This window comes from Dipodomys merriami, unplaced genomic scaffold, assembly GCF_024711535.1.
Source record: "Dipodomys merriami isolate MVZ:Mamm:240054 unplaced genomic scaffold, mDipMer1.0.p SCAF_6, whole genome shotgun sequence".
In the NCBI taxonomy this organism is placed as follows: domain Eukaryota; kingdom Metazoa; phylum Chordata; class Mammalia; order Rodentia; family Heteromyidae; genus Dipodomys; species Dipodomys merriami.
The window spans coordinates 19,581,074-19,594,413 of record NW_027206179.1 but is presented as its reverse complement, the minus strand read 5'-3'; the positions used below and the strand labels follow the sequence as shown (position 1 = coordinate 19,594,413).

Sequence of the window (13,340 nt, the reverse complement as noted above, 5' to 3'; positions counted from 1 at the left end):
CTCTCAGATGTAACAGTGAAAATCACTTACTAAGAGCAACAAATAGGTCATCATTAGCCCAGGCCGTACTTGGAAACCTGATCCCTCCATTCTGTACATGAGAAAATGCAGGTTTGAGGGTTTGCAAAGCATGCAGAACTGCATGGCTGTGGAGGAGCAGAGCTTAAAAGCTGAATCCCAGAGATGCAAGACTTAAATATGCTGCAATAATGAGGTATCGATGATTTTTCCTACAAATAAAATACTTTTCATTGACATTCTCTTGCAACATTCTCCAGGACTCCCAAATAGTTACTGTGCTAAGTGTGGTCCTTTAAGATAGAAGTTCTTACTTTTTGATCAATGTATTTGTTGTCTTCTATTGCCGACCGTTTGGAGTGATCGCATGATGAGGAAGAGGCTGAAGGAAGAATCCGGAAGAGGCAGCAAGTGTCCTGTTGCTGGCGATCAATGAACTGCTTCATGAAACTTTCCCTTGCAAGTGAAGCGAGACAGGGAACACGGTTAACGAAACAAAATGAGGCCGGGGGTGGCCTTTTGCGATGATGGGAAAGGAAAGTTAGGCAATATCCAAAGGTCACAGAAAACAAGACATGTCAAGAGTGAGCTTTAGGTTTAGTTGTCACGGTATTTAACTTCCTACATCCTCACCTGTTGGAACCCCATGAGAACTGTGACTGGCTGCAGGAAGTATGAGTGAACTGAATGCTGGGAGAATGCCAGATGCCAGCAGAAAACTACTGGTTGTGGGGTTGCCTTATCTCGCAACTGAGTAAAGACACAGGATTCTGAGTGTTTGACCTTCTGCAGTAATATTGTTGGAAGACAGGACAAGTGCTGTGTGTTCTCATCTTGCTGCTTCCTGGTATCCTGTAACTTGCCCCCTTGTGATGTAGCCTTGCATCTGTAACCAAAACCTACCTCAAGCAAACTCCTGTAACCCTTAAAAGCAGAGAGTGGGGAAAATTCCTCCAGTTTAATTATGTCTGTCAATTAAACTCATCCCTTGCTCTCATGGACCAAAAAATATTATCACATGAGCAATTTTTCATCTGCCATCATGGTATCTGCTGTAAGAAAACCAGCATTCACTGACTTCTGTTGAAAAAGGCAATGTCCCTGAGATGACTTTAAAACAATAACTGGTGGTATTCTTTATCAAATGGTCAATCCTATTGTAGTTCTAAGATACTTCACCTTTCTTCTGAGGCTTGAAAGATTCAATTTATCTCTCTAAGCTTCTGTTCATCAGAAAAATCATTGAGAGCTAATATTAAAGACTAAACAAAACAAGCCCAAACAAAAAACCAACAACAACCAGATTTCATCTGATGTCTGAAACACTGTACATTCAAATAATATCTCCCCGATTAACCAAAGTCAATTAACTGTGCTTTCCCATCAGAAATGAAAGTACAGTTATGTGTCATGGGAAGGTGTTTGAACAATGGGCTGTATACATGGCAGGGGTCATATAAAGTGAGGTCAGCCAGTGACACTGTAGATGTCCTGCTCTGCATAAATACACCTGTGATGTCACACAATGGGTGACTATTTACCCACAGGTTCCTCAGCCCTTCTCCTAGCCATCAGTGACATATGCCTGTACTTTTCAATTTGAATTAGATTATTATGGTACCATATCCAATCTAATCCACACCAATTTTTTAAAATCAGATAATTAAAAGAAATCCTTTTATTCTGATTGTACCTGTAATTCTTTGAGCTACAACTGGAAGACTATCATTTACTTATGAGAAGTAGCTCCCCATAAGTATTTGTTTAACCCAAAGGTAAAGGTAGTAGAAAATCAAGTTAGTATGAGTATAAAATACTATGATTCTTGAAACTGTGGCTTAAATGGTAGAGCACCAGTCCTGAGAAGAAAAGCTAACGGACAGCATCCAGGCTCTGGGTTGCAGTCCTAGTGCATGTGCGCACACACACACACACACACACACACACACACACACACACACACACACACACAGTCCTAGTGCATGTGCGCGCACACACACACACACACACATACACACACACACACACCAATTCCTTTAAAAAGTAGGAGGTAAATTATATTGTGACCAGGTATAGCAAACTAATCAAATGCTGAAGTGTCTCAAAAACCCTCCCAGGAGTGAGTTATTTACTTGAAGATAAAAGGCCTGCAGAGGGAAGCTATTGGAACACAGGCTACTTTCCTCCTTCCCAGCACAGCCAGCACCTTTGCCATTCAGCTGAGAGATGAGTCCCTGGGGCAGCCCAAGGGACAAGCAGCCTGTGGGTCTGGGGTAGATACTACCTCTCCCCTGAAGACTCAGCTTCAGGGGTCAAAGGTTTCCAAACCCCCACACTTAGCATGAATCCTTTACCATGTATCTGAGACTCATACCTGATTTTAGGAACTGTAAAATCAGAAGGAAGTTTTGAGATTTTCACCATTTGTGGTCTGTTGGGAAACTTTTCAAAGATTCTCAGGCGTAGTGGGAGCTTCTCTTTTGTGTCTGCATTTGCCTCACTTTGTTTCAGCTGAAGGAAAAAAATAAAAGAGAAAGGGGGAACTCTATAGAACAGTATACTCTACAGAAAATAATAGAATTTGAGATAACAATGAGCAATTACAGAAACAACCAGTAGATGGCAGCAAAGGTACACCAAGCATTGTATATTGCGCTTCCCTGCCTTGATCATTACTGTGGTATATAGCTCTATAAGGCCCAAAACTTAACAGGAAAACTAAAGCAGAAAAAAGGCACAAGTAGAACTTTGTATTATCTTATCCCCGAAGATGAGCCTCTTTTTACTCCATACACTAATTTTTCCTGTGTTTTACTTACAAACGTTCATATATTTAAACAATAAAATTGGTTTGAACACATATAATGGTAAAACTGGAAATCCAAAGAATTAAAAAAGAAATGAGAATACAAGTTAAACAATCATGCTAATGTGGCAATATCTGACAAGAGAGAATCTTGAACGCATATAGTCTGATTGATTACAAGAAGCTTAAAACAGAAACAATTTATTGGTGTTCAAGTTTTTCCAGTTAAGTCTGGAAATGCTTTAAATACTCTAGCATAGCAAGCAAATGGAGTTCCTCATGTATGTGTTTATCTATGCAAGAGTAGATATTTATATTTCTGCAAATTGGGTTTCGGGAAAACTGGCTTAACAGGAGCGATACTGACTAAGAAACACACGTATTAGTTTGTTTGGCAGTATTTGGTGTGTACTTTCTTACCCTCTCTTTTCCTCCTTCTAATTTGACTTTTCTCCAAGGCCCTCACACCTCTCTCTAGTTACTCATTTCCAGTGGCCTTTCTGCAACCTGGAATTTACATCTCCATGTCTGCCCTGCCTTTTGCTCTGGCTTCACATATTGTTTACAGTGTGTTTAATTCAGGCAACCTTTTGGAAAGATTCAGAGATATTAACACCCATTGGCTTATTACTTCCTTGTGGAGTGTCTTGTTGCTTCAAAATTATGAATTGCCTTGAGACTGTGAAAAGAGAAGCAGTAGAGACCAAGCAAGCTTTGATGACAGGAAGAGAAGGACAATGATTCTCTCCTACCCACACACGCAGAAGGAACTGGCTGGAGGAACAGGAGTGCTTCTTTATCTTTTCCTTTCCTTTCTTGTCCCTCCCTCCCTCCCTCCTTCCTTCCCTCCTCCAGGTCCCTTCCTTCCTTTCTTGAAGATCCCAATCTGAATTTGATTGACAGCTTAACTGTCTGGCTGTCTGATCACAGTGGATCATATGTCTTGATCTCTGATTTTTCTCATTCTGCTACAGGAATTGCTTTTTCATTTCGGTTTTGTATAACATGCAATTCACCTTCGCTCTGGGTACATCTGCTTTGGTTTGGTGAGGAGTCTGCTTAGATTGAGATCTGGCTTAGGGAAGGGGGTCTCTGCTATTTGCTGCCTCCTCCCTTGCACACATTGTCAGGTTCTTGATCACCTGAGTAGCTCCCAGGTAAGCTGTGAGAATGGTGAAGGCTGAGCTCCTAAGGCACAAAACCAGTTGGGATGATCAGAAAAAGTGCTGCAGTGCCTCAGTGAAGACTGTGAGGAGGAAGAGACTGGTTCTCTAGATGGCCTTTCATTGATGGAGCGGGTAGAGAAAGCACGCTGTGTACACAGAGCACACAGTGAGAGGAGCATGGTTAGGTGACAGCAAGGTGATCGGGGATGTGGGGTCTGAAAGGGACGCAGCGGGAAGGAGGCAGGACCTTCCCATTCACCCATTTGCTGACTCATTTGTTTAGAACAATGGTGTCATTGTTGCTGAATCCAGTCCCAAAGGCCGGGCTCTGTCTGTTGTGCTCCATTCTAGAGATGCAGGAATAAAGAAGCCACCGCATTCGCCCTTCTCCAGCCCTGCTGAGACCCAGTGGCGATGAACTCGGAATTAGTACTGTGGCCATGGGCCCACAGAACTACCCAGGGCAAGAGGAAAAGTGCTCTCTGAGGACCTGGAAGGTTCTACACGGGTGTGTGAGTTCTCTCATACCCTGGGCCTTGTAGCCACCCGGACACTTTAGAATGGTCAGCTCAAAGAGAGCCGCAGGCCTGGCAGCTGCAGTGGCTGGCGCCTGCCTCTGGCCTGGGGAGCGGGGAGTGGCGTCCTGCAAGGATAAAAGGGGCTCCTTGGGAATGGCAGTGCCCACGGGCTCTGCCTGGGCCTCACAGATAAGCCACATCAACCCGAATCAGCACACACTCGCATCAGAACCCCCACTGGACCTCCCCAACAGGAGCACCGGCCAGAAAGAGGGTACCACCTCACCACCTGTGCCCTCCCAGGCCACCACAGCGCCATTTGTAAGACTCCCACTGTCAAGTAACCACACACCTGCAGTGGATGGAAGCAGGCTGTGGTTTATTTAAACATCTGGATGCGTGAACTGTATCCGAACACTTGACTGTGGTCCAGTCTGCAATGCAGCGTTGAGTGAGAGAAGCCACAGGGCCCAGGAGAGGCTCTGCAGGGACTCCTCCAATGGTCAGGTCAACAGGCAATGCTGGTCTATGTAGCTACACGTGAGCTTGGCAGCTGTACTGGGCTAGGGGCGTGCAAGGAGCCCCCAAGGGTGTAAGACCAGGGGCTCACTTGTAATGTACCCTGCATATTTTTTGGGGGGGGTCCGGTCATGGGGCCTGAACTCTGGGCTTGGGCGCTGTCCCTCAGCTCTTCAGCTCAAGGCTAGCGCTCTACCACTTGAGCTACAGTGCCACTTCCAGCTTTTTTCTTTTTGCTTATGTGGTGCTGAGGAATCGAACCCAGGGCCTCAAGCATGCAAGGCAAGCGCTCTACCACTGAGCCACCTTCCCAGTCTTACGCTGCATATTTCTTCATGGATTCAGTTTGTAAAAAAAAAATCAACACAAGGGGCTGGGAAGGTGGCTCAGTGGTAGAGCGTCTTGCCTTGCATTCATGAGGCCCTGGGTTCGATTCCTCAGCACCACATAAGCAGAAAAAGGCAGAAGCGGTGCTGTGGTTCAGGTGGTAGAGTGCTTGCAGCCTTGAGCTGAAGAGCTGAGGGACAGAGCCCAGGCCCAGAGTTCAGGCCCCACGACTGACAAAACAAAAACAAAAAAATCAGCACAATTACTCTTTCCACAGAGATTTTTTTCCAGTCCAACAAAGAGCTAAAACGTGAAGGGGGCTGTCTTACTTCATTAGCAGTAGCAATACAACCATTTGTCCTTCCCCATCCACGAGCCATGACTTAGACACAAATGGAGAGAAAACAGAGCTAGAAAGGACTGGTGGATATACACTGGAGAGAGGGCCAGTGTCAGGAGATGGGGACAAATAAAAGTGTTCCGTGATACTTTGAAGTCACTTGAAAGTTTCTTTAAAAAGATAATAAAATGATAGTCCACCTTTTATCCAAATTCTTTCTCCTTCCTGCACTGAAGCACAGATTTCTCTCAGAGTTAATCTACTTTGATGTAAATGAGTGAATAATATCAATAAAAGAACTGGATATGAATTTAAGATCATCATTACCATTCCCTCCAAAACCAGGCCTTTTAACAAAAAAAGTAATTATAATTGCAAATGTCCATTAAAAGTCCAAAGATCATGAGTTTAGAAGGGAAGGCGCATACTATAGAGAATGCTAAGCTTTGTCTCTTTATGTTGGAAAACCCCAATGTAAAGAACAGACAAAAGAGAGAGTTGATAATACCTCCAACTGAGCCTGAAGTCTGACTCTCACTGAGAGATCAGATGATAGTTCTGTAGCAGAGTCACTTAGTAAAAGGAGAAAAAAAGCACATTTGCAGAAAAAAAGGAAATTAGAATCAAAGCAATCAATTTCAAACCTTGAGCTTTAAAAATATAAATCATCTAAGCCCAGGCTATTCTATAGCTCAGCGTCTGTCTCCCTGAGATATCAGGATGGAGGGGAGGGGAGTTGAAAGACTTTCCCCTTCACTGGGCTTCCCAGGAAAGCAGGACTGAATTACTGTGCATGGCACGGAGCCTGCTCTGCCTCGTTGCTTACATCTTCTGCGTCCCTGCCTGCGCTTTCTTCTGCACAGGTGTTCAGATGGTAAGCAGTTTTAGTTCCCTTCTGCAGGCTCTGACAAATAACTGAATTGGAGGATGACATTAAGTAGAATTAGGAAGGGGGGTATTTTATTTTTTTACCTGTGATGTTCCTAATGAAAACAATTTCAAAACCATCCAGACTTGTGAACAACTCTCATTTTCACATCAAGTCTATGCTAGTTGGCAAAGCGCACATAGATGTGTGGATTCATGCAATGGGAGGAGCAGTTTCTGGCTGTTGTGGGTATTTAAAAACTGACCACATTATGTTCAATGAGGGAAGGCTGGCTACTCGGCTTCTTCACACCAGGCAGATGCTCACTCTCCTGGGTCTCTACATGGCCTCACAATTCACAATAGTTTTCATGAAGCTTCAAGAATTACTATGTTTTTTTTTTCCAAGGGAATTTCCTTAGCTAATTTGTTTGTGTGGTTTTATGACACAAGTTGCGTGGTTTCTGGGTGAAAACAGATGGGCTCTCTGGAGTGCTGATCAAACACATTGACTTTACGCGATATCCCTGGGTTATTATAAAATCTTGCTATAAAACTGTAAAGAAAAATCCCCCAGTAACTTGTTAAATCTCTCTGTTTCTCAAAGGGGGAAACTGTTATTTTTGGCTATGGGCAAAGGACAGTGAACTTGCATGATTACATAAGAGACAGCAATACTAGATGCTTCTAAAATGTTTCTTCTAAAAAAGGAACAATCTTTAATAAACCCCGTACTCTCAAGGTCAAATTGGGGATTCAGTTGCTTTGGCAAGTCTGCTGAAACCACCCATGTAAAACTGGTGGGCTTATTTCATTGTTGGCACAATGAGCACAATAACCATATTTTTGTATGACAACTGGCACCCCCAAACATACACAGCAATTTTATCACATGAGTGGATTCATTGCATGCAATATATTCTTTGACACATAGATTCTAATCTGTTACTCATCCATCTATCATCCAATCATTCACCCACCCATCACTCATCCATCCATCCATCCATCCACCTACTCATCTACCCAGCCATCCATCCCAATCATCCATCCATCCACCCATACACCCATCTACCCATCCACCAACCCATCCATCCATCCACCCATTTACCTACCTAAGCATCCACCAACCCACCAATTCATCCATTTACCCATCCACCTACCCACCTATTTACCCATCCACCAACCCATTCATCTATCCACCTACCCAGCCATTTACCCATCTACGCATACACCAACCTACCATCCATCCATCCATCCATCCATCCATCCATCCATCCATCCATCCATCCATCCATCCATCCATCCATCCATCCATCTAGTTTGCCAAGTAAGGAAGTCTGGGGAGAGTTGTTGTGCTGTGTGAGTGGGAGACACTGGGCACTGGCAGTAGAGCAGATGTTCCATGCTCTGACGTGGGCTCCCAGGTGAGCACATACCCAGGGCAGTTGATTTGTGCAATCCCTGAAATGTGCATGAAATGTTTCTTTTTGTGCTCTTCACACGGAACACCCACTCTTACAACTTTTAAATGTCCTTCAGAAGGTTACTTAGACAACACGGTAAATAATATCTAGAACACCGCTAAGCTAGCGGTGACTCCAATAAATTCTGAAGAGAAATATGAATCTATTTAAAAAGTAGAATTGCCTCATTATACTGAATGGATAGATTATACTTATTGGCTGTTAAAATCCCATTAATGGAATGAATTACTTCTTAGCCAGAGATGATGAATAAAGATTGTTTTGCTATGTTTCTGTTCTTCTAGACCCCAAACTCCTTGGTTTGACATTATATCTCTCTTGTGTTATTCAACTGAGACACAATTAGTTTGGTTTGGGAAATTAATGAATCATAGAAATATGCTTAATACATTGTTCCATGCTAACTACATATTTAGTTCATTTTATCAGATGACTATCCTGTAACATAGAAAACTCAACATCAAAGAGTATTAAGTATATGTATATTTGTATACATGTATCTGCCCAAGTATATGCAGCCTGTGTATGTGTATACATAATTTTATGATTGTCCTCCCTTTTTGATTTAGGAAACATGATAGTACAGTCTAAGTAAACACAATTAAACAGAAAACATGACACATATTTAAATTTTGGTTTCATTTTATAATGAGAATCTTCACTCTTTTATATAAATGCCATATATATAAACAAGATAGCATGCTGCCTATGATTTAAATTACTGTAAAACATTTAAAATTTTAAATTGCTATAAAAACCCAAGCTCAGCCAGATGCTGTTAGCTCCTACTTGTAATCCTCGATGCTCAGGAGGCTGAGATTTGAGGATCACCATTCAAAGCCAGTCCAGGCAGGAAAATTCGTGGGTCTATTATCTCCAATTAACACCAAAAACCTGCAATGGAGCTGTAGCTCAAGTGGTATAGTTCCACCCAGTTTTGAGTGGAAATGCTAAGGGACAGCCACCAGGCCCTGAGTTCCAGCCCCAGAGCCCTTCCTCTACCACAGTGGCTGCAAGGAGAACTATATTTCATCCTAGCAAGGGGGACAGATAGAGACCACACACATACACACACACACACACACACACACACACACACACACACACACACACACACACACTCTTCAATCATTTACTCCAATTAGTGAGCTTACACACATCTCTCTCTGTCCTATTTCTTCTCCTTCACTATGTTGATTGTTTTATTTTCTCAAGACTCTTGACTCTAAAAGTAAACTGGAAATACACAGAGCCAACCCTTTCTTTTGCTCTCGCCTCCATCCCATGCACCCCCTTTGTAAGGTCACTTCTGGGAGGAGCTGCCTACCTGCCTTGCCGGGCTACCTCCTCATCTCCCATCTGCTCTTCATCTGCCACCTCCACGCACGCACGCACGCACGCACGCACGCCCTGGGCTGCTCTTCCCTGAGTCACACGCATCTCTCACGCTGTTCACTCCTAGGGTCCCTTGAACACCCAGGTTCCGTCATCTTGTGACTTCCTTAGCCCCTGCCTCGTATCCATCTTGGTCTTCTCCCTTTAAATTCATCCTTCCAAATATCAAAACATTCTATTTCTTCCTGTGGTCATCAAAGTACACACACACACACACACACACACACATATACACCACACACACACACACACACACACATATGTGTATGTATATTGTGTTTATATATGTGAGAACATCCTCCAATGCCTTGGCTTTTCTGCGGTAAGGTTGTGTCTCCCTTCCATTCAGTTATTTCTCATAAGACTTCATGAGCTATTTTGTCCCCTGTCTGCAGCACACACTCCTTCTAGACTTTAATTTAGAAATCTTCTAGAATCATCTCCTCTAAGAAGATGTCTCAGAGCAACAATGGGCAATTGAATAGTAAAAGTGCATTGGATCCTATGCTGAGCACGCTGCATGGTTAATATTCCTTCTTCATTAAAATAGTTCCCTGTTGAAAGATCTACAATTAGCCATGTCTGTCGTGTTACAGATGAAGAAACCAAGGTCCTGGGAGCTTCAATGAGCCACCCAAAGCCACACAGCTAGTCTAGTGTGAACCTGTAGACTTGACTACACACTTTCTAGTTCCTGGGCTAAATTGTTTCATCCTGTTCTCCTCAAACAATGTTTGCAAGCAAAACATTCCTATTTACGTCTGAACTTTTGTACTCTCAGTTCCTCTCATTTGTAGCAGGTTTTCGTACTTTCTAAACACAATTCGATTCATCTTTTTTGACTCATCTCCTAGGACCTGCCTGTGATCTTAATTAAGCACATGTTCCTCTGTGTGCCTTGTATTTTCTCTGCCTTACTGCCTAGGGCTTTTGCATTCTAGCTTTCTAATTATGCCTGTCTTACCTCTATGAAGGTGCATATTTTTAATTAAGCAGGACTCTTTGTCACCCTTTTGTTCACCTTGTGCATTTCCACACACAAGGCAGTGATGACACATAGAGAGGAGAGGAACAGAGAAGTCCACATCAACATTGGACCCTAAATAGAAAAATATTTGCTATTTGTGATGTTTCTCATCACTCCATTATGCCTTCCTAGAATTCTTTAAGATGTGAAGTCACTCTAACCCACATGAGTATTATCTTCCACTAGAAACGACAAGTCACAGTGGATTTCCTCTTAGGAAAAAAAACCATAAACTGTTTAGCTCCTAATAGGTTGTGTGCACCTAATGTCTCAAGACACAACTATTGTTCAGGCAGTCTGAGCTTGGTGTAAAGCTTTGCAGATGTATACATCTTTGAGCAATGAAACATAGTTAATTTATATGCTGTTGTGAGAGTTTACCATAGAAAATTGGTTCCCATTTAAAAACACTCACTTCATTTTGAAACAGCTTTAAAATTACATAAGAATTTCCAAAAGTATAGAGTTCCTGTATACCCTTGACCCAGCTTTCTTAATGTTCACATCTTATATAACCACAAATCAAATGTTCAAAACTAAGAAATTACCCTTGGACAAATACTTTTAACTAAAGTGTAGGACTTACTTTGAATTTCCAGGCTTCTGCCTGAATGTACTTTTTTGGTTTCACGATTCCATCTAGGATACAACATTACAGTTGTTGGCTTCTCTCTCTCTCTCTCTCTCTCTCTCTCTCTCTCTCTCTCTCTCTCTCTCTCTCTCTCTCTCTCCTCTCTCTCTCTTTCTCTTTCTCCCCACCCCCTTCTCATCTCTCTCCTTCCCTCCCTCCCCCTTTCCCTCCCCTCCTTTTCTCTAATGTTTTGACATCTCAGAATGCTAGCATGAGAATCTTAGCACTAGCTGTCTTTCATTGTTATGAGTCCTCACAGTCCCCCTATCCTTGGGGAATATATTTCATGATCCCCAGAGGCTGCCTGAAAGTAGTACCCTACTCTATACTACTTGTTTCCTATAGATACACACCCATCATAAAGTTTATTTCACAAAGTTAGGGGCTGGAGGGATGAACAGCGTCAATCTTAGAATAGTTATGATGTACTACTATAATGAAAGTCATGTGAAAATGGTGCTCCCCCAACTCAAAATACCTTATTGTAGTTTCACTTAAAGGAAGCACTTGCAGCTTCTCTTTGGTATGTCTAAATTGCCAGCATTACTGCTCTTGGGCATTGGAGCCATTATTAAGGAAGGAAGGCTTACAATAATGCCAGCAATGTGTGGACAGTCTATCTGAAACCTGAGCTGGGAACTAAGTGGCTAACAGGTGGGTGGTATACATATGATGAACAAAGGGAGGGTTCATGTTACCACGTAGGGCAGGACATGGCTGGGTGGCAGGGGATGAGGTGACACCACACTCCTTAGCACAATGTGCAATTTAAAAACTTAAAGCATATGAACTGAAACTGGGCCCAGTGGCATCTTTCTGTAGTCTCAGCTCATCAGGAGTCTGAGACTACTAAGAGCAAAGTAGTTTCAGAGACTATCCTGAGCAATATCACAAGATCTTCTCCTACAAAACCAACCCCCCCCTAAAACTAAGGTATTAATTTTACTATAATTTTGAATTTAACATACTTCGATTACCATTGCATCTGGGTAACTGGGACCAAAGGAGAAACTTCAGAAAAGGGAAATGAATGTCTCTCTGTCATTAGGCTTGCTTAGTGGAAATATATGTATTAACCCTTGTGCACACAGTCTGTAGTAAGTTTTCTATGCATTTAGCTATATGTATGCATGTGCCTTATATACCCATCGAGATGTATGCAGGTATGCTTTATATGTATGAACACATGGGAATATATATGTATCTATCTACCTACATGAAACCCAACTTATTTTTTTATTGTGAAAATACTGTACAGAGGGGTTACAATTACATGGGCAAGATAATGAGTACATTTCTTATCAAGCATTGTAGCCTCCTCCTCTGTTTCCCCTTCCCATCCCTTCCCATCCTTCCCCCCACCCAATCCCCCCCCCACCAAAGTTGTAAAGTTTGTTTTCAGCATAACAACTTGTACATCTCATTGTTGCAATGGGTCCACCTGTATCCCTATTTAAATGATTTGTTTTTCCCCTTCCCCTCCACAAATTATACCAACATCAAATACAGTGAAAGCATGGGTTATACTGTGGGGGAGGGACATACAAAGCAACAAAGAAATAATCTTATAAATGTGTTAGAAACAATCTCATGAAAGAACAAAACATTTGAATACATATCTTAGGGTTCATTTCCCTAACATCAACTTATCTGACCTTTTCTGCTTGACTCAGACATATAATTGTTACTGCAAATAAGGGAAACCATGGGACCCATGTTTCTTTGGGCCTGGCTTACTTCACTTAATATGATTTTTTCCAAGTCTTTCCATTTCCTATCAAATGGGCCAATGCCAATGTCATTCTTTCTGATGAAGGCATAGAATTCCATTGTGTATATATACCACATTTTTGTGATCCATTCATCTACTGAGGGGCATCTGGGTTGGTTCCATATCTTATCTATGGTAAATAATGCTGCAATAAACATAGTCGTGCTGGTAGCTTTAGTATGGTCTTGTTTGTGATAATTTGGGTAAATGCCCAAAAGTGGGACTGCTGGGTCATAGGGGAACTCTATGTGGAGTCTTTTGAGGAGCCTCCATACTACTTTCCAAAGTGGTTGAACAAGTTTACACTCCCACCAACAATGCAGTAAGGTTCCCTTCTGTCCACATCCCCTCCAGCATCTGTTGTTATTAGAGTTCTTGATTATAGTCATTCTAACTGGGGTGAGGTGGTATCTCAATGTTGTTTTGATTTACATTTCTTTTATGGCTAGGGAGGTTGAGCATTTCTTCATG

General features: G+C 42.3%; 1 protein-coding gene across 3 annotated transcripts in view; it reads right to left on the bottom strand.

Annotated features, from left to right (window-relative positions):
- Nalcn (sodium leak channel, non-selective) overlaps window positions 1-13,340 on the bottom strand; it is a 230,975-nt gene that overhangs the window by 69,440 nt on the left and 148,195 nt on the right. For all 3 annotated transcript variants that reach the window (XM_070002669.1, XM_070002668.1, XM_070002670.1), the window contains 2 exons: window positions 2,393-2,529; window positions 333-474 (listed from right to left, as the gene is read on the bottom strand). In XM_070002669.1, coding sequence (XP_069858770.1) covers window positions 333-474; window positions 2,393-2,529 — 279 coding nt within the window. The remainder of the gene's footprint in view (window positions 1-332; window positions 475-2,392; window positions 2,530-13,340) is intronic.